This window comes from Amaranthus tricolor, chromosome 11 (genome assembly GCF_026212465.1).
Source record: "Amaranthus tricolor cultivar Red isolate AtriRed21 chromosome 11, ASM2621246v1, whole genome shotgun sequence".
NCBI lineage: Eukaryota > Viridiplantae > Streptophyta > Magnoliopsida > Caryophyllales > Amaranthaceae > Amaranthus > Amaranthus tricolor.
This window is the reverse complement of record NC_080057.1, coordinates 2,110,165-2,132,754: the sequence shown is the minus strand read 5'-3', so window position 1 is coordinate 2,132,754 and position 22,590 is coordinate 2,110,165. Positions and strand designations below refer to the sequence as shown.

At 38.0% G+C, this 22,590-nt stretch overlaps 1 protein-coding gene across 1 annotated transcript; it reads left to right on the top strand.

The window, feature by feature from the left end:
- Positions 1 to 396: 396 nt before the first annotated feature.
- Positions 397 to 1,197, top strand: LOC130826845 (uncharacterized). Its single transcript, XM_057692443.1, has 2 exons — positions 397 to 811; positions 904 to 1,197. Exons 1-2 carry the CDS (start codon positions 451 to 453, stop codon positions 1,134 to 1,136), a joined length of 594 nt encoding a protein of 197 aa, XP_057548426.1. The 5' UTR covers positions 397 to 450; the 3' UTR covers positions 1,137 to 1,197.
- The last annotated feature ends 21,393 nt before the right edge of the window (positions 1,198 to 22,590 follow it).

Below are 22,590 nucleotides of genomic sequence, written 5' to 3'. Positions count from 1 at the left end.
AAAAAACGTCGTGAACCGGGTAAAAAACCCGCGGTTTGGAACCGGAATCGGTCCGGGAGAACCGGTCCAACGGTTCCATGGAACCGGTTCTGGAACCGAAACCGGAACCGGTCCGGTTGAACCGGCTCAACAGTTCCGTGGAACCGAAACCGGGACCAGTCCGGTTGAACCGGCCCACCGGTTCCATGGAACCGGTTCGCCAAAAGTTACCGTTTATGACCGTTGAACTAGCCGTTGCATTTTTCATTATAAATACTCATCAATTTCAATCATTTTCATTCACAACTCATCTCTTCTCCTACTCTCTCTACTTAATTCTTTAATTACGCAATTATTCTCTTAATGAAATAATTAGTCTTTTAATTATTTATTAATTTAGTTAGTTACATAATTAATTATTTATTTATTTCTTAATTCTATATTTCTATTATTACTTCAATATTATCAATCATGTCTTCATTTTTGAAAAAAGCCACAAAAAAAGTTACTAAAGTGGCAAAATCATTGGGAGGTTCCAATTCGTCCAAAAGAAAGGCCACTTCTACTCCGTCGGTATCAACAACACCTTCCATTAGTAATTATAATTATGAACATAATTATCCGGAAGGGTACGACCCGGAGTTACATAATTATGCAGAAGAAGTGGAAAGAGAAATACAAATTGATGAAGAAGAAGAACAAGAAGAGGAACCAACGACCCCAATTGGGATAAATATATCTCGACAGTCATCAACAAGATCACATGAAGAACAAGGAGAACAACAACAACAACGACAAGCTCGTGGTAAACAAGTCAATTTCCAAACTATCGGTTAGTTTTATAATTTTATTCTTCAAATTAATTAAACTTTAAATTATTTATTTATTTAATTATAGTTTTATAATTTTAAATTATTTATTTAGATGAAGATGAACCAGTAAGACAACCTTTTCCGGCAATGCCACCTCCTAGTGGTAGAGCTGTTTCACATGTGTGGTCGTATTTCACAAAAGAACCAACCGAGAATCCAGATATTTTCTTATGCACTTGTCAAATTTGTGAAAGTCAAGGAGTAAAGCCCTTAGTTTCATACAGTTTCGCCAGAGGTAAATACTTTTTAAGTTTTTTATACATACTGACATACATAATACATTGATACATTATATATTCATATTTTATAAACATTTATTTATTGTGTTTTGTGAATACGTGTTAGGTGGTGGTATGGGATCTTTTAACAAACATTTGGCAAAGAAGCATGGAATCACAAAAGAAACTCATGCAGCAAGCGGCAGCGGGATCACAAGTGGAAGCCGACAGACATAATGGGACATTCCCATCACAGGTATGCCTTTTAGATATAATCGTAATGATATGATTGATGAATTTTCTAGGTATGTAATTTGTGATGAATTGCCTTTTAACCACGGTGAAAGTAGGGCAACCACAATATAGAGCAATCCCTAGGAGCACTCTTAAAAGACGCATAATTAAATTATACGAATCAATGCGCTATGAATTAGTTGAAATGTTTAAATCTTTTAATGGTAGGGTTAGCATAACAACTGACATTTGGTCTGCTCCCCCACATTTAGAACCTTATATGTGTGTAACAGAACATTGGATAGATCAAAATTGGATTATTCAAAAAAGAATAGTTGCTTTTGAGACAATGCGAGAAAGACATACCGGTGAAAACATAAAATATAGATTAGTAGATATGTAGAGAATGGAACTTATTAGATAAAATATTTTGTTGTTCAACTGATAATGCAACCGCGAACATTAAATGTATAGAACTTTTGTATAACGAACCTGCTTTTAGTTTAATCCTTGGGGGTAGCTTATTACACATACGTTGTTGTGCGCATATAGTTAACTTATCTTGCCAAGCAGGCATAAAACAATTAAGTGATTTATTAGAACCAATTAGGGATATAGTGAAGTGGCTTAGGATCGGAAAGATAAAAAGACGATATAAACAATTATGTGACCAATATCAACTTAAAAAAGTGTATTGGTCATTAGATACTCCTACACGTTGGGGCTCAACCAACGATTTATTAAGAAAGGCGATTGCTTATCGTCTAGTAATAACACAACTATATAGTGAGTGTACAGATAGTTACATAGCTGATGACACTTGGGAGTTAGCTATAGGTGTACATAACATATTAGAAGCGTATGACCACGCGACTAAGATTTTTTCTTATGTTTATGAACCGAACGTTCACTTAGTAATAAGTGAATGTATTACTATTTTTTATCATCTCCTTAAATATACACATGATGATATTAACCCAAATTTGAGGCCGATTCTTGCAGATATGATGGAAAAATGGAAGACATATTTTACCGATTTTCCTTATATTTATGGATTCCCAACCATTTTGGACCCACGTTTTAAAACTGAGGTCCTTACTAAAGTAATAGGATTTTATTACCAATCATTAGATCGCCCGTCTACTGATGTACATAATTATGTAGGAACATGTAAAAAATATTTACCAGAACTCTATGATTTTTACGCTAGTGTATATAACCCGAAACGCGATATGTCTAGGCGTGCTAGCGTTTCAGCACGTCCCTCTTACTATAATTCGGTAATAGCTAACATAATGAGTCAAGATGATAGTTTTGTAGGATCATCTTCTTCTTCCTCGACCTCATATTTAGAACTAGATAGTTATCTTAAACACCACTTTGAAATAGACGAAAGTATCTATAATATTTTGGAGTGGTGGAAAGAAAAATCTGTAAAATTTCCCATTTTATCGAGAATTGCAAAGAATATCCTTGCAATTCCTGCGTCAACAATTGCGTCGGAGTCTGCTTTTAGTGCAGGTAGAAGAGTTTTGGACGAAAAGAGATCTCGTCTTGCTCCACATAGTATTCAAATATGTGTTTGCAAGAAAGATTGGGATCAAGCGGAGATTCGAACACAAGGACTAAGGAATGATGATGATCAAGACGACGATGATGATCCATGGATGATGATGGATACATCTGCATCATCGTCAGGAGGAGAGTCAGCGGAAGCATCTAACCAACCACATGATGATGACGAGGACGATTAGGATCAATCCGACAAGCGACAACGATAAATCAACATTCAACAACTATAAATAAAAGGTATGACAAAGAACTACGTGGGCTTTGATTCCTTCGGGATACGTAGGCAGCTTAGTATTCCTTTGGGTACTAGGTTCAAGTCCATTTTCTCCCTCTTTTTTTATTAATCATCTTTATCGACATTATCATTGATTCGTTTCTTATTAATTTATTTTTTTCCATTCTTTTTAGTAAATATTTCAATAACGATGACAACTTGACATGCAATGAATTTCGCTAATAATCAAGTAATCATCAAAGGTACGTCCGCGATATTATAGTATTTTTTTATTACACAAATATTTAAAGAAAAAAAAAATGGAACCGATGGTCCGACCCGCCCGTCCCGTGAGTTGGAATCGCCGGAACCGCCTCATGAACCGCCAAGGAACCGTTTGGAACCGCCCGGAACCGGAACCGTTCGCGACAGGTTCCAAATGGAACCGGAACCGGATGGAACCGGAACGGAACCGGACCAACCCGGACCGTGGCCATGCCTAGATGGTGGGCACGGGGTCCACGATTACTGAAGAGAGGTACCGTCTGGCTGCCGCGGAGTTAGGCGTTGACTTCCATTCCCTCAAACAAAAGGCAAATCACAAGGGGGACGAAGCTTTGGCCAACTTAGCTCCAATTTTGGAACGGGAGTCGGCGGTACTGGTGGACCCCAACTGGGACGTGGAAGAGGCGAGGGCTTGGTCGGAGAGGGTTGATGTCGCGGCTGAGAAGGAGGCTCTATGCCTTGATCTGGATAAGTTAACACTCTCCCTTCCTTCGGCCTCGGGCACCCCCGAGAGCTTGGCGCTTTCTCAACTGGAGAGTTTATGCTTAGACTTGTCAAATCTCCTTATCGATGAAGGAAGAAACCTCCAAGGCTTGTCCAAGAAGCTATCCAAGATTGAAGTGGAGCCCTTCAATGTTAAAGATTTTGTGAGCTTCACTCCAAGTCTTGAAGAGGGGGCAGCCGAATCTCCTCCGTTGCCGGCCCAGGACACCGAGGAGGATGTTGATGCCTTTTTGGATGATGTTTAATTATTTTGTAATTGTAGTTTAAACTTGACATTTCTGATTGGTTTTTGTAATTCTAATCGTTACATGTATATATTTTGAATGACACTTCTATCACTGATACTGCCTCTTTTGATCTCAACTTTTCCAAGATTGTATTTCTTTGGTTCGAGTCTTAGTTCGCGGACTCCTTCAAGAAGTGGGGGGTGCCGCGGTCAAAATTTTAAGTTTACTTGACAAATTTTTTATTTTGGACCCCCTTCTAAGGGTCTGACTTATCCACGTCACGGCTGGGTGACTTGAAGATTTACCTCTCTAACTTTTGAACTTAGGACCCCCATCTGAGAGTCCGACTCATCGACGTGGCGGACAGGCAACATCAAACTAAATATTTGCTTAGGATCATTTTGAATTTGAGACCTCAATCTAAGGGTCCGACTTGTCGATATCCCGTTTAGGAAACATTAAGTGAGATTTTTACTTGGAAGTATTTTGAACTTGGGGCCCCAATCTAAGGGTCCGACTTGTCGATGTCCCGGTTAGGAAACATCTTAGCGATTTACTTGAATGATTTTGAAATTTGGGACCCCAATCTGGGGGTCCGACTTGTCGATGTCCCGGTTAGAAAACATCTTAGCGATTTACTTAGAATGATTTTGAAATTTGGGACCCCAATCTAGGGGTCCGACTTGTCGATGTCCCGATTAGGAAACATCTTAGCGATTTACTTAGAATGATTTTGAAATTTGGGACCCCAATCTAGGGGTCCGACTTGTCGATGTCCCGGTTAGGAAACATCTTAGCGATTTACTTAGAATAATTTTGAAATTTGGAACCCCAATCTGGGGGTCCGACTTGTCGATGTCCCGGTTAGGAAACATCTTAGCGATTTACTTAGAATGATTTTGAAATTTGGGACCCCAATCTAGGGGTCCGACTTGTCGATGTCCCGGTTAGGAAACATCTTAGCGATTTACTTAGAATGATTTTCAAATTTGGGACCCCAATCTGGGGGTCCGACTTGTCGATGTCCCGGTTAGGAAACATCTTAGCGATTTACTTAGAATGATTTTGAAATTTGGGACCCCAATCTGGGGCTCCGACTTGTCGATGTCCCGGTTAGGAAACATCTTAGCGATTTTCTTAGAATGATTTTGAAATTTGGGACCCCAATCTAGGGGTCCGACTTGTCGATGTCCCGGATTCGTGATGACTTGGAGTTAATTTGGATATGGGACCCCTTTCAAGGGGTCCGACTTACGGAAACAACTGAATTTTATAAGATTTACAATATTACCAGAAGAAGTAAAATATAACTGAATACTTTTTAGAGCCGGATAAGTCTTTGAAAAATGAACTCTCGATTATTATTGAAAAATGTAGACAACGCGACTCATGCCGCGGGATGAAATACAACTGATTCTGAACAATGTGATAATGCCGCGGGACGAACTTGTGATGACATTAATGATCAGACTGGCTTCTTGCGAATCTTATTAAATGAAGTACTTTTTCAAATGATCTCCATTCCATGGGCGGGGTAGCTTCTTTCCTTTCATGTCTTCCAGTTCAAATGTTCCAGGTTTGATGACACGGACGATTTTGAACGGACCATCCCAGTTGGCTCCAAGCTTCCCTTTTTCTACGATTTTCCCTGTGGCCTCGACTTTGCGTAGGACATAGTCCCCCACATGAATATGTTTGGTTTTGACGATCCGGTTGAAGTTGCGAACCATTTTTTGCTTCTGGGCCATGGACCTTAATAATGCGTTCCCCCGTGTTTCTGGAAGCAGATCCAAGTTCTCCCTTTTCCTCTGTTCATTTTCGTCGTGTGAGTAGTAGGTGACCCTTGTGGATGGTATGCCTATCTCTACTGGAAGCACTGCTTCAGATCCATATACCAAAGAGAATGGGGTATGCCCCGTTGCTTCTTTGACGGTTGTTCGGCTTGCCCATAGAATGTCGGGTAGTTCTTCGTCCCAAGTACCTTTAACCCTCTCTATCTTCTTTTTGATACCGTTCAGGATCTCCTTGTTTGCTGATTCAACTTGCCCATTTGTTTGTGGCCGAGACACGGAGCTGAATCGGATTTGAATGCCAAATCTGTCACAGTATTGTGTAGTGTTCCTGCTGATAAATTGTCTCCCATTGTCAGTGATGATCACACGAGGAATACCGTATCTTGTGATGATATTTCGCCATATAAACTGATAGACTTGCTTGTCTGTGATTGAGCTAAGAGCCTCCGCTTCTACATACTTGGTGAAGTAATCAATAGCCACAATGATGAACTTGCGTTGCCCCTTTGCTGGTGGAAAGGGGCTAATGAGATCTATACCCCACTTGTCGAAAGGCAGAACGGCTTGCATGGTGGTCAAGTAATTTGAGGGCTTCCTTTCTATCTTTGAGTGGTACTGACATTCGGGACACCGTTTGATCAATTTTTCCGCGTCTTCTAGGAGTGAAGGCCAATAATATCCGCTTCTGAGAACTTTTCCAATGACAGTTCGAACACCCTGATGTACACCGCATCCGCCTTCGTGTATCTCACGAAGAATGTAATTTCCTTTTTCAGGAGAAACACATTTTAAGAGGGGATGAGTATACGACTTTTTATAGAGTGTTCCCTCGTGGAGCTCGAACCATCTAGCCTTCTTCTGGAGTACTTTTTCTTGATTTTCATCCTGGGGAAGCGTCTAGTTTTGCAAAAATTCGATGTAGGGTTCCATCCATGTCTCTGATCTGTCAACGGTGTTCACCATGTGGTTGATACTGGGGTTCGGAAGTACTTCCCAGATGATGTCACGAGCCGCGGATGTTTCTGCCAAGCTGGCGAGTTTCGCTAGAGAATCGGCTTGTGCATTTTGGGATTTCGGGATGTGGATCAACGTGAACTTGTCGAACTTTTGAACAAATCCCTTTACTTGCTGTAAGTACATTTTCATGCTGTCATCTTTGGCTTCAAATTCCCCATTAACTTGTCCAACTATTAGTTGGGAATCAGAAAATGCGGACAGTACTTTAGCCCCTGCCTCGTAGTAGATTTTCAACCCCATCAGTAATGCTTCGTATTCGGCCTCATTGTTGGATGCCGCGAACTCGAATCTGACCGCCCTTTCCATACGGACCCCAGCGGAAGACACAATGAGGAGACCAGCCCCACTTGCTGATTGCGTTAAGGATCCATCTACATACAACTTCCATTCGTGATCGGTTTCAGGATGATGGGGGATAGTACTTTCAGCAATGAAGTCAGCCAGGGCTTGCGCTTTGATTGCTGTCCGAGGTTCGTATTCAATGCCGAAATTCGCAAGTTGATTAGCCCAATCAGTGACGCGACTTGATTTATTCTTCTCTTCTAGAATCTTTTTCAAAGGTTGATCGCTCTGTACGATGATCTGATGGGATTGGAAGTATGGTTTCAATTTCCTACTTGCCATCACGACTGTGAACAGGACCTTCTCCACTTCACTATAGTTTCCCTCTGAGCCTCGGAAGGCGTGACTTATGTAGTATACAGGGAGTTGCTGCTTTTCTCTTTCAGCGATTAGCACTCCTGACAGGGAATATTCGGAGACCGAAACATATAAGATGAGCCCTTCCCCGTTGATAGGTGAGACTAATCTTGGCAGTGATGACAGGTGGTCCTTCAACTGATCAAAAGATTCTTCGGCTTCCTTAGTCCATTCGAACTTGCTCTGCTTAAGAGTTTTGAAGAAAGGAGAACATTTATCCGCGGATTTGGATAGAAATCTCCCTAAGGCAGCTAGGCACCCTGTTAGTTTCTGTACTTCTTTTACGGACCTGGGATATTTTATATCTTGGATTGCCCGAATCCTTTCGGGGTTTGCTTCAATGCCCCTTTCATCCACGAGAAAGCCAAGACACTTCCCTCCAGTGACCCCAAACACGCATTTCTCAGGATTGAGTCGCATTTGGTGTTTTCGGAGGGTCATGAAAGTTTCCCGTAAGTCTGCGGCATGCCCGGACGCCTGTTTGCTTTTTGTGATCATGTCATCCACGTATACCTCCAAGTTTCGCCCGATCTGGGACTGGAAAACTTTGTTAACCATTCTTTGGTAAGTGGCTCCGGCATTTTTCAACCCAAAGGGCATGACTTTATAACAATATACTCCAGTATTTGTGATGAATGCTGTGTGTGGCTGGTCTTCTGTGGCTAAGGGAATCTGATGGTAACCAGCATTAGCATCCATGAAGCTCAGTAGAGCGTGGCCCGCGGTAGAATCTACCAAATGATCTATCTTTGGGAGGGGATAGTCATCTTTGGGGCATGCTTTGTTTAGATCCGTGAAGTCAACGCACATCCTCCACTTGCCATTGGATTTTTTTACGAGGACGACGTTGGAAAGACAATCTGAATATTTGCATTCCCGGATAAACCCAGCTTTCAGCAATTTTTCCACTTCTATTTTGGCGGCATCTATTCTTTCCTTCCCTTGATGCCGCAACTTTTGATTCACGGGCTTGTAACCTGGTTTTATGTCAAGTCTGTGGCACATGACACTTGTTGGTATACCAGGCATCTCTTCCGTGGTAAATGCGAAGATATCGCGGAAATCAGCTATAGTGGCCACGACCTCGTTCTTGATTGCGTCTGGAAGATCTTTTCCGATTTTGATCTGCTTCCCGTCAAATATTTCCATCCCCTCATATCGATCCACTGGGTGAGGCTTTTCGTGGGCGTTGGGACCGTCTGTATACACGCTCATGACGGTTGGAGATTCTTCTTCCCTCTTTCTCTTGGAGGGGGTGGCGGATGTTTCTCGCTTCAGGGTGTTCACGAGGCATTGATGGGTTGTTACTTGGTCTCTTTTAAGGACGCCCACCTGACCATCATCCTGTTCGAACTGCAACAGGAGTTGATGAGGAAAGATCGCGGCTTTTATCTTGTTGATGAGCGGGAGTCCCATGATGGCATTATAGTGGAATGTGAGATCCACTACCGTGAATCGTACGGGCATGGCCCTGCTTTTGTTTCTTTCCCCCACCTTTACGGGTAGAATGATCATGCCTAGTGGAATGACCTGACTACCTCCAAACCCGATCAATGGTTTGTCGAGAGGCTGCAAGTGCTTTTCTTCGAACTTCATTTTTCTGAGGCACTCCATGGTTATGAGGTCGGCCGTACTTCCGGTATCTACCAGTACTCTCTTGACCTTCATTTGCCCGATTTTGATGGTGACCACTAGAGGATCGGTGTGTGGTTGTTGCAGTGGTTGAGAGGTAGTGGCGTCGAATCTCATGATCGGTCCTTTTGATACGGTTTTTGGTGGTCCTTTCAGCAGAGTATGGACGCTATCCTTGGCGGCTCGAATGGTAGGATATTCTTCAGTGTATCCTCCGAAAATTACGTTGATAGTTCCTTGTGTGTTGGAACTTTCATGCCTGGCCTCATCCCTTCTGGGGGATCTGCGTCTTTGATTCCATGGCCTCCTATCTGCTTCTCTTCCCGCATCATAGTCCTTTCTGTTGAGGAATCTGGACAGCTTTCCCTCATCGGCCAGTTGATGCAGGATACGTTTGAGTTCGCGACATTGGGCCAGAGTATGGCCGTGCTCTTTGTGGTAGTCACACCACAGATTGTAATTGCGTCTATCGGAAGGAGTGGTAGTGGGATGGCTAGATCCTGCGAGCTGCGCCTTCTTCCTTTCTTGCCTCCTTCTATCCACCAGTGATTGGACGCTTTCGGATGCCTTTTGCTTTTTGCTTTCTAGGTATGTTCGGGCATCTTGAGAGGCGGTCTTGGACACTCCATCCTGTGGATCACTCCTGCTAAGACTCGTGCGGGTTCTCGATCTCTCCCGCCTTTTCTTATTGCGTTTACTAGAGTGGGAAGTCCTCGAGTTCCCATCTTGAGATTCGTGAGACTTTGGTATCTCCTGGTGGGGTTCGATTCGTTCCCGCAAGTTTTTTATTTGATCCGCCATGTCTTCTAATACTCGTTATTGTTGAGTAGGAGCATTATTTATGACGGCGCGGAGTTGTTCAGAGAAAGCGGCAGTGAGGTTTCGTGCTAGCATGTCCAAATCACGGTGAGTCACGGCTTGATTATTAGCGTGACCTACAGAAGTGTCTGTATCTGTGCTATGCACGGTGGCGGTTTGAGTCGGATTTTTCTTAGGAGCCATGACTTCTTATTCTTTCCCCACAGACGGCGCCAAACTGTTTCGGTGATGAAACGAGGAAGTGGAAAACACTTGAAATACGGTGAGTGGAAGTGTTATCAAGAGCAGCGACTCGTGGAAGGAAGCGACTTGAATTCCTGCAAAACAGCACGTTAGCCTTGTCCGGGGAGTGATCTCCTGGAAAACCCCTCCGACGCTCAAGTTAGAACGTGGATATGGCGATATGTAGTAAATGATTATAAACTGAATGTAGGAGGTTGCAGCTGAGACTACAGAATTTCGGTAGGCTAATGGAGTTGAAATGGAAGTAGAAAACAAGCAAGGCTCTTGTAGATGGTTTTTCAGATGGATCTTCCTTTCTGATGTTAGCCTCTATTTATAGAGGTGAGAAAGGAGGTTATTTCCTAGGAGAAGGTGGATTGTCATGGACAATGGGGGGCGGTTATTAGCACAGAGTAAGGAGAACCAGAAGATGAGGGAAGAGTGGAGAGTTGAGTCAACTGGGTGGTTATTTCCTTAGGGGAGGTTAGGGTTTTCGGGAAGTTATCTACCAGAAAGGAGTTAGCGTATTCAGAGGTAATTAGCCCATGGGCCATTCAAGGAAGATGGAAAATTCAGACAAAGGCCCATTAACCGAAAGTCAAGGTTAATCCGGAAAGTCAAAGGTCATTAAAGTAAAATGACATTAATGATTTAAAAATAAATAAGTAAATTAGATAAATAATACCATGACAGATACTTAAGAGAAATTAGGGAAAATGAGTAAAGATAATTGGCGATGAGAATTGAGAGAAGATGATAAAAAATAATAAATTTTCAAAACGCTGAAAATGGAGCAGCAATGGAGGCTGGAGAAGGAATGTGTTTTGCTCAGTTGGGGATGCTATTAGTTAATGTTTTCCAAACTTCTTTTTACTAAAAAGGTCACTGAGTTATATTTAGGTAAACCTAAGGAAGACCATGTGGATTTAAAAAAAAAATATTGTATACCACATGAAAAATCCAATACTTGAAGGTTACCATATGAAATATTTATTATTATTATTATTATTATTATTATTATTATTATTATTATTATTATTATTGTTGTTGTTGTTGTTGTTGTTGTTGTTGTTGTTGTTGTTGTTGTTGTTGTTGTTGTTGTTGTTGTTGTTAATTTTTTATTATTATTATAAAATAAAATTGTTTTTTCCTATCGCTTACTATTCCCCTAAAAGAAGTTACATCCCTATAACTCACTAACTTAGTAAAAGTCGAGGTTATTTTCTCGCATTGAAGATTTCATCTCTCAAGAGGCCTTGTCACTCTTATGATTAGACATCAGAGCTTTACAATACTAATATCTTTGCTTCTGATACTTTAGATTTCAACGGTCTTAGGTCCAAAATATGTAAAGCAGCTGAAGTATATTAGTTGAAAAACATGAACACGTCATGCACCTTTTTCAAAGATTTGGGTAACATAAAACGATATGCCAACTTTCTAACTCACAACAAACTACAACATGCATCAAAGTTTCCCGCTAGAGAACTTTATTCCTAACTATGAATTTCACCGATCGTTGTCTCAAATCAACAAACAACATTTCTCAATCCAAAGTAACTTTTTCATCTTATTTCTTATAACCCTAAATATTTCATCTTAAGTAACGTAAGGCATAAAGTACTACTTCATTGAATTCGTCCCAATGTATTGGACTTTGATATCGCCTCCCACAGAGTGTTTCAAAAGAGGCCAACTGTGTGGTAGCTTTTGTAAATATTATTATACGAAAACTCAACTAAGTCTAACATTCATCTCAAGATCCATGCCCATCCATGACCATGGCTCGCAACATATCTTTATTATGTGATTTTTTTTCTTCAAGTTCGAAAATCTGTCATAGGATGAAAAGAAATACTATATAACAAGGTGGTTTTTTAGGCTTGTTTTTAGGACTTCAAAATATATGATATATCGTATCTCTGTTCTAGAATATTGTATGAGGAACTCTGTAAAAACACACCACACACTTAATGTATGGCCTTTGCACATCAGTCTATCTCCAATTTATAGTTTATTGGAGTGAATCATGCACACTTTGTTTATCGATCAACTAAAACCCATCAAGTATTATTACATGCTTTATTATGAGGTATGCCCCCAATAAAATCCATTGCGATGTCGTTCCATTTCACATCAAAACTTTCAAGGGTTAGAGTAATCAAACTTCTCATTTATGCTCACTCTTCACCTTCTCCCAAGTCAAGCATTTAGAGACATACTTGAATACTCAAAATCTCATCGGAAAATAAATATTTAACTGTTAAAGCGCTCAATCTAGTCCCAATTTCTCTTTTTTGAATAACTTCCAACATGAATTTAGAAAATTCTCGTACTAACTCGTTGAAACTTATCAGATAAGTCACTAAATGACTTGCTTTCCTGCTCAAGCATCAACTATTAAATTTTCTTTACCTTTGTAGTAGTTGAACTCAAGATCGTACCACCATGCATACCTCTTCCACTCACATGAACCAACCTCAATTGCAGGTTTCATCGTCAAACATAGTGTTATTAGGGACATTCACCAAGCCATAGATAGTAGAACCACAAAGACCATCAAGATCTCATTCATGTTCTCCTTCATCACAACTATTGACGATCTAATGACTTTTATCACTCCAATTTCACAACTAATCATACATTCATTCTTGTCTAAAGTACCTAAGGAGATCAACTTTTTATTTAGACTCGGATCATGCCCCACATCTGTGAAAGTCATAACTGTACCATTAAACATTTTAACGTTAACACTCCCAACACAACCAACCTTTCAAGTTGCATTTTTGCCCATTGTTACACTTCCTTCGTCTATTCTTTCATAGGTATAGAAGAAAATATTATCGAGTGTCATATGGAAAGAAATTTTGGTGTCAAGAATTCACTCATTCTTACCCTTGTGCTCATGTGTGACAACTATCATCACTATCGTTCACATAACCAACATTAGCATTGCACATTTCCTCCTTAGACATCTCATCATTATTAGAGTGTTTCATTTTATCTTCCAAAAATTCCTCTTAATATTTCCTTTGAGCCTACAATAATTACAAGTGGTCTCTTTGTATGACTATATGCTGCGGTTTTTTGGTTGCCCGCAGCATATATTATATATTTTTTTTCTTTTTTCATTTAATACTAATAATAATCTAATAATAATGTACAATGTAATAAACAATGATTAATCCAATAATCCAATGATAATCACAAATAATCACCAATAATCTCTTTGTAATAATAAACTCTCGATCGTATATATAATATAATAATATGTATGTACATATATACATTAAAGTCCTAAAAATCTAAACTAATTACAATTTACCAAGAACAAAAATTAGCAAGATACACGGCAATCTTGTCTTTTAATTCGTGCATTTCTCCATTTCTGATAGGGCGTGTTTCCCTTGGAATATCGTATAAAACCTATAATATAATATAAAATTAAAAGATTAATAAAGATTAGATTTTACCAATAATATAGTAAATATATATATTATAATTTAAGAACGTAACAAATACTTATGGCATCTATATTTTCGACTCCAACCTCCTTCACGGATTTTAGAATATCGTCCATGTATTTCAGAGTGTAGTAGCCGCAATCAACGGAATTAGAAGGTTGTCAAAAGCACTAAGAGAAAATAGATGTTAGTGCCAAAAAAGCTTAAAAAATATAAAATCTCAACTTAACACGTAATTTCTAGCATATGACTATGATTTTCAATACTAACCACTTCAAAACAATAATATATACCAAATAGTGTTGTGTGCTAAGTTTCGAAACAAACCAAGTTTAAGCTACTTTATGCGCGAAAGTGCCAAAAAAGCTTAAAAACCCATAAAATCGCAACTTAACACGTAATTTCTATCATATGACTATGATTTTCTATTCTAACCACTTCAACACAATAATATTTACCAAATAATGTTGTGTGCCAAGTTTCGTGCAAAACAAACCAAGTTTGAGCTACTTTATGCGCAAAAGTGCCAAAAACACTTAAAAAGCATTGCACGCAAGGTGAACTCCTCATTAACATATGCATCAAACACGGAAACGCGTACATCCCACATCTTTCTCAAATCCTCAACGAGAGGTGCAAGATATACATCTATGTCATTGCCAGGTTGTTTAGGACCCGAGATAAGAAGCGAAAGCATAATGTACTTACGCTTCATACACAACCAAGGTGGCAAATTATAGATCACTAACAGTACCGGCCAAGTACTATGTTGAGAACTAAGATTTTCGAATGGGTTCATTCCATCCGTACACAGTCCGAGCCTTAAATTACGAACCTCATCCCCAAAAGTTTTATGCAACCTATCAATACTCTTCCACTTCAAAGAATCAGATGGATGTGTGAGCAAGTGACCTTTCTTCACCCTGCATGCCACCTCAAATTTAACGCATCTTTCTTTGTAGAAAACAAGCGCTTGAATCTAGGTATTATTGGAAGATACGACAATGCCTTAGCCAGAGGCCCTTTATCATCCCGAGCCCCTTTAGCATTGTAGCGCAATAACCCACACCTAAGACACTCTTTCTAAGTTCTCGTTTTCATTCCGATACAACACACAATCATTCGGACATGCATGAATCTTCTGTTACTCTAAGCCGAAAGGACACATGAGCTTTTTGGCATAATATGTCGACTTTGGAAGTTCATTTCCCTCAGGAAGCATCTCACCTAACGCTTCTAATAACATTGTGAAACTAGCATCACTACAATTGAACTTTGACTTAATGTTGAAAATTGTCAACATTGCTGTTAGTTTGGTGAACTTTGTACATCTAGGGTACAAAGGCTTTTGAGAAGCATCTGTCAACAAGTCAAAAACACGAGCAAATTTTTCTAACTCATCCTCGACTCCCTCCATCATCTCATCAACACGATCCACATCCTCATCGACATTCTCTTCATCTGTCTCATACCCATCAACATGATCTACTACATCCCCATTGACATCAGTCACATTATGGACGTCCTCAACAACATTTTTATCTTTGTAAACTCCTTCCTCACCATGCCAAACCCAAACATAATTGCCTAAACCCACGTCGAAGTATGTGTTCCCTAAGGATATCAACACTATCTACTTTTGATACATTGCTACAAGTGACACATGGGCAATAAAAACCAACTCCCCCCTTCCTAACTTGATGTTCAACCGCAATACTACAAAATTGTAATACGCCATCAATAAATTCTGACGATTCAATGCTTCCATACATCCAAGAATGATCTTTTGTCATCCTAATTAGCGTGATTAATTAATTTAAAACAAAATTAATACACATAGATACTTATTTATACCAAACAAATTTAACCCTAAAAATATAAGCGCAACATTGTGTTATAAAATAAAATCACTTAGAATAATTAACATTGTATACTTCATCTTCTAATTCTATATAACCAAACATATATTCTATACCTTAAACTTCAATATAATACACTAACAAACAATATAAAAATCATTTGATTCAACCCCTCAGAATTCAAACGGAACTTAATACACTACATTCACAAAAAAAAAAAGAAAAAAAAAAAGAAAACACTAACAAACTCATTGAAGTAACCTAGGATCAGAACATCAAAATTCAATACACTAGCAAACAACATCAACTCATTAATGCAGAGCATCAGAATTCAGACAGAATTCAGTAAAGTAACAAATAAAACATTAACAAACAACATTAACAAATGCATTCGAAAAATAAGATAAAAACACGCAGGTGGAATTCAATAAAATTCTATATAACCAAACATATATTCTATACTTCATACTTCAATATAATACACTAACAAACAATATCAAAATCATTTTATTCAACCCCTCAGAATTCAAAGAGAACTTAATACACTACATTCACGAAAAAAAAAAACTCTAACAAAATCATTGACGTAACCTAGGACCAGAACATCAGAATTCAATACACTAACAAACAACATCAACTCATTAATGCAGAGCTTCAGAATTCAGTACAGTAACAAATAAAACATTAACAAACAACATTAACAAATGCATTCAAAAAACAAGCTAAAAACATGTAGGTGGAATTCAATAAATTTGAAACAAAACATAAAAAATCAAAATTTAGGAAAGCTAACCTTTAATAAGCAAATAAATGGTAAGAATGGAAGAAGAAGCACGAAGAACAGATTGAATAGCAAATGTCGTGGGTTTTTGAAGAAATTTTTGAAGAACTTGAAGAAATTGTATGTGGGTCTTCGAAGAACAATGCTGGCGGGATTTTGAAGATGAAAGTTGAATTTTACGTGGGTTTTCAAGAACACAGTTGTATGCTTGTTTTCAAGAACAATACGGTAATAATATGCAAGAAGTGTAAAAAATTTCGAGGCTTTGCCCTACATTATATTAATGTTGCTGGCGGGATTTTGAAAGAAAAAAAAAAAACAAGTCATATGCTGCGGTTTAACAAGGAATCGCAACCTTTAATTCTTTAGCAACAGTATATGCTGTGGGCAACTTAAAAAACCGCAGCATTTGTTGATGTTATATGCTGTGGGCAAATACAAAACCGTAGCATTTGTTGACTATTTTTTTTCTAATTCTTTTTCCTATTTATTACTGCGTATATTAAAAACCGCAGCAAATGATTAGCATCAGATACGTTCTTTTCCATTAGTGTAAGTACAGAAACAATAGAGTTTGCAAGAACTCAATACAATGGAGTATTAAACCAGTTGAAGAGAGAAAAAGAAGGTAGGATATTGTGTTTAGGCCTTAGGAGTAAAATCAACCATGGTTAGAGTTTCATCACCCAAAAGGAGTAATATGCCAATGATAGGGACAAAGGCCTACAACAGCAAAGGGGAAAAAATAAGCCCACAATCAGAAGCTATCGCGTAAAACATAGCCCCCACCTAATGAAGTGCTCGTTTGAGCATAATATCAGCTCCTTCGAGCACCTCACCAACAACATTTACTATCTAGTTCAAGGCGTGAAGCAGCTTGATCTTGTCTTAAACGAATATTGTGGCAGGATATCCATTACAAGATAATGACCTCACTACTCTTCATCATGCACACCTCCTACGTCCCATACACCCACATGACACGCCAAGGTGCAAATTCAAGTCACAATCTCAACAGTTCCAAGTACAAATAAAGTGAAAATTAAAAAAATGAATAAAAGTGATAAAAGTTATATTTTATTGAAAAGATAAAGAAATGTATGGATGTGATGAAGAGATAAGTCAAACGTGTGAATTTGAATTAAAAAAGAGTGTGTGTCATGGTTAAAAATAAAAATGAGGAAAATTTAATAAATGGACTGAAAATATTGTTAATTGTTTGTGCTAAACCCACTACTCTAAAACCAACTACACTATATAGTTTAAAGTGAAGTACTACTTTGGAAAGGTTGCTCTCATTTTCTTACAATGTCTTAACCTTTCTTCTTTGTATTCATGACAATCCAAATTAAATCATTTCATATTTTTTTAACACAAAATCTATAATCATTCATTACACTTGATAATATAACACTTTCTCTTATTGATGTCTTATTTAACCTAAAATTATAAATACTTGATACTAATAAAATTACATTAAGATGACAAGATCCCACTCTATAATGTTTTAATTTATAGATTACGAACAAAATATAAATTAAAAGTGATCAATAAATAGTATAAAAAAAAATATAACAACAATAATGAATAGGAGAAAGTATTAAATAGTAACGAAAAATCACAAACAAAAAAACACATGTTTAAGGGTAAGAGCTCTATTATCATAAATTGACATAACAATTTCTTTTTAAAACTTAAAACTATAATTCATCCTCATTATCACCTCTTAATACCGATTACTAAATGTCTTATTAGAATATAATCTATTGCTTCGTCGCAAAGTATCCGTGTAATTTAACAAATGAATAAATTAGTTTAACTAGACACTTAGCCATTAACATGCCAGCCTTAGCAAAGCAACTAATGGATAGGTTAAGGATATCTCATTTTGGATTAAAGAAGAATTGTGTGTTTAGATGTTTAGGTTTTTTGAAATACAGGTAGACCGAAGAAAAAGAAGAGTCAGGTGAGAATCAAACTCAAGATTTTTGTCTAGAAAATGATATGTCCTCTAAATGAGGTAAGAATCGATTGTCTAAGTTGCTTATACTTCCTCTGTCTCTTTGAGCTTGTACGATAGGACTTAAAAAGATCTCACATTTTTAAGTGTTATGGTGCAAACTCATAGGAAGAAGGAAAATTAATTTAAAAAATGGGTTATCTTAAAGTCACATGAAATTTTTAAAAATTAAGATCTCGACTTTTATAGGCCAATTAATTCTCTATTGTTCTAACTATTAACTTGATTTTGAAATAACTGGTCAACAATTGTTTTTATAATTAATTATAGAAGGAATGGTATTGCCCTACCGGCTCTCTTTTTATCACCATAATGCATACACATACATCTCCATAAGGGTTTCCATATTTACATGAATGTAGTTATCGAAACTAACATAGTAACCAAATATTTACACAATATTTTCCTAATACATCCCTGCAGTCGAAGTGGGAGAAGGACAAACGTTAAGACTGGAACGGAAGGAAGTGAATAACGGTAAAGGCGATCCTTTGGTGAAAATATCAGCGTATTGAAATAAGACCTACAGAGACCTTCTCATGGACAAAGTGAATATCCGACTCAACATGTTTAGTACACTGTTGGTTAACTGGATTATGTGACATGTAAATGGCACTAATATTATCACAATACACAATAGTTGCTTTAGGAAGTGGACATTGATGTTCTAGCAACAAATTTTAAATCAAAGTAGTCTCCGCAACAACATTAGAAACGCTTCCATACTCAACTTCTGCATTAGACTAAGAAACAATGGCTTGTCTTTTAGAGGACCAAGAAATTAGATTATCACCCAATAAACACAATGATTAGATGTAGGTCGACGCGTAGAAGGACAACCAGCCCAATTAATATTATGATAAGAAACTAAACTAGAAGCAGGAGAGGAAGATAAATGAAGACCTTAATTGAAAGTGCCTTTAATGTAACAAAGGGTCCTCTTTATGGCCAAAAAATGTTGTTCTCGCGGATCATGACAAATTTGTTGAATTGCATAAGAGGTTCGAACGAGTAATGGTAAGACTTTGAAGAGCTCTAGCAAGACTTCTGAAAGATGTGGGATCAACTAGAGGTTAATCACTAGATGCACTAAGTTTAGATTTAGTATCAACACGAGTAGTGGGTTTACATATAGAAGCAAATATGCGCTGTTGAACCTACGACAAAAAAAAAAAAAAAAGAAAACGACGAAGGATCATTCTTACTGTTAATAAAACCCAAAAAAAGAGGTATGTAGCAAAGCAATGATACCAAGATGTTTAAGACTATAGAGTGAAAAACAAAGGAGACAAACATGCTTAGGCTGGCTAGGATCAACAAACCCCAAAGGTTCATTCAAATATATCTTTTTCTGCAAATCCTCATGTAAGAAAGCATTCTTCACATCAAGTTGGTGAATAACCCAATTTCTAGTCACAATAAGACCTAAAACAATACGAAATAGTAGTGGGTTTCACCACTGGACTAAAAGTCTAAAGATAATCAATACTAATCTTTTGTCCTTTATCGTTTGCAACTAGGCGAGCCTTATACCTTTCAAACTGTCCATTTTTAAGAAGAAAATATGGGTGAGAATTAGAAAGATGAGTAGTGCCCGATCTTTTAAGTAGAATTTGTGTGCCATTGCCAACAATAATATACGAATTAGAAGATTGCCAATTAAACATTAAGGATATATACTTGAATTAAGGATCTGATTGCTGAATTAAGGATACGATTCAGCATTGAACACGCCTTATTGAGCGACGACACAGGATCCGATTGCTAGGAGGCGACCACCTTGTATGCATCATCTTGAAGTCTAAACAGCAACCGTTCATCAGAATTGGGGTGAACCAAGGAAGAGAATTGAAACACAATAGATTTTATTGCTTGACAATAATCAGACAGACAGGAGAATTAAGAGAGTGCAATATTACTAAATTTATTTTCCAGGTGAACTACTTGGGCACCTTGTTATCTTGGAAATTGTCTTTCAAGTGATTCTAAGCAGAGAATGCAGTACATTTGTTGGTCAAAATTTTGAGAAGAAGAGAGGGAGAAATTGTGCGATAAATCAATGTAGCACAATAGAATCTAAATTATTCCCATGCATTAGTAGGTATGACGGGTTTCGACACGCTTGGGTACCCGTCCGGGTTCTAGTGGGACCCGGATCCAGATCCGTTTTTAAAGGGAGGATCCAGAATCGGATCCGGATTCGCGGGTCTAATTTGTCAAGATCCAGATCCGGATCCACGGATCCAAGATCGGGTCCGAGTCCAAAACGTATCCAAGCTTATTTTCGCAAGTTTGATTGAATTTTACTTCGTATTGCAATTACGATAAATTTTGGACTTTAATTAATGATAATAATGTATAAACCAAGATATGGGGTTGTGGCAAGCTCAATTATCCGTTCTTGTTTTTGTTTTTAGCCCATATATTGTATAATAATATCATTTATATCAATATTAATAAAAACAAAAATGAAAAACAAATGTAGATAAGGGAAACACAAGATCAACTTGAAGAACTGGGCAAAAATCACATAACTAAATCAAAAATAAAAAAAATGAGGAAGTGAAGGTTGAAGTGTAGGAAGCAGACTATCAAGGAAGCACTCAAAAAAGTGAGGATGGAGGCAGACAAGTAGAAAGTAGCCAAATTGAGCATAACGCATTAATATGGATCAAATTTTTAGTTTTAAAAAGTAATCTACCACATATTCTCATGAGACTCGGATCCGGATCCGACTTGGAGCTCGACGGGTCCAAGAAAATAGGATCCAGATCCGCTAAAAGGGATCAGGTTCTACGAATTCGGGTCGGATCCAGGATTCGTTGCCATCCTATTCCAATACTTTGTAAATACGAGCGGTTTTGCAGAAGAGTGTTGCCCAAGGAGAGTACTTTTCCAACTTCAAGAGAAAGTGGAATCAAATTTTTGATGTTGGTGACACTAAATGCAAGATGAAGAACATGATAAAAGGAAAATTCAGAAGTTTTGGAAGTGTTTGAGGGTGATGCAGCATTCGTAGACATGGTAGAGAAAGTTATAGAAGTTAGGAGAATACAAAGCGCCTGGTACCATATAAGAAGGAATGGTAGTGCCTTGCCAGCTCTCTATTCATCACCATAATATATACACATACATCTCTACTATGGTTTCTATATTTACATGAATGTAGTTATGGAAATTAACTATACGTATAGTATAACTAAATATTTACACAATATTTTCTAAATAATTATTTTTAATTAATAGATAGAAGCCGTATTTTTCTTAGCCAAAAACATCTCTTTAAGAAATTTTGCTATGATGACAAACAATCGCTCCAAAGCTCGTAATCATAGAGCCACCTACTCCAGGCAGGGTGCAAATCACAATAGAAGGAGTCAAAACCCCAAGCTTGGCAGAATCGCCCAAGACTATGGTTATTAAAATCACGATTTTGATTTATGATTCTACGATTTTACGATCCAAAAATAAGCGAGCAATTAGTATTGTAGGTAGAATCGTAAGTTGATAGGGGTCTTTTACCATACAAGGAACTCATCTACATAAAGGATCGACTTAGATTGCATATTACAAAACTGACTCCCAACTATCAACAAGGGAGTCAAAAAAAAGCAATTAGAGAGAGGGAAAGTCCCTCACTACTTAATAGTTCGGGAAAAACTCGAAATCCACATTAGGAAATCTGGAGCAGGGTCAAACCTTACCTCCCTACCACAAACCCTTCTAAGCACCACATCAGGAAATTGAAAAAAGTTGATCTACGGCTTGGAGGACTAGACAAAGGAAAAATTCCCCAGTCCGTAGAAGAAAACATATGCTAGGAAGCACACCATCCTCTTGAAGTCTCAAAAATAACTAGAAAATAACAGTACAAAAAAAAATTGCACCGACCTACGCTTAAAATGCAGTTAGGCACGCTTATATATGAGGCTGATAAATTTAACCACGGTTATTAAGCGTGGCCTTTGCTTATGTTGGTAAATTTTTAGTCACGCATAATAAGCGTGGCTGGTAGTACCTTCAACCATGCTCATAGGCGTTGGAAACTTTCCACACTTGATAAATGTAACTGCATGATTTCATAGACCATTGTTTTTCTTCTTGTTTCTCCACACAAATAAGTGTGGCTAATAAACATAACTAACATTTTAATTAATTTTGGCGGTAATTATTTATTAT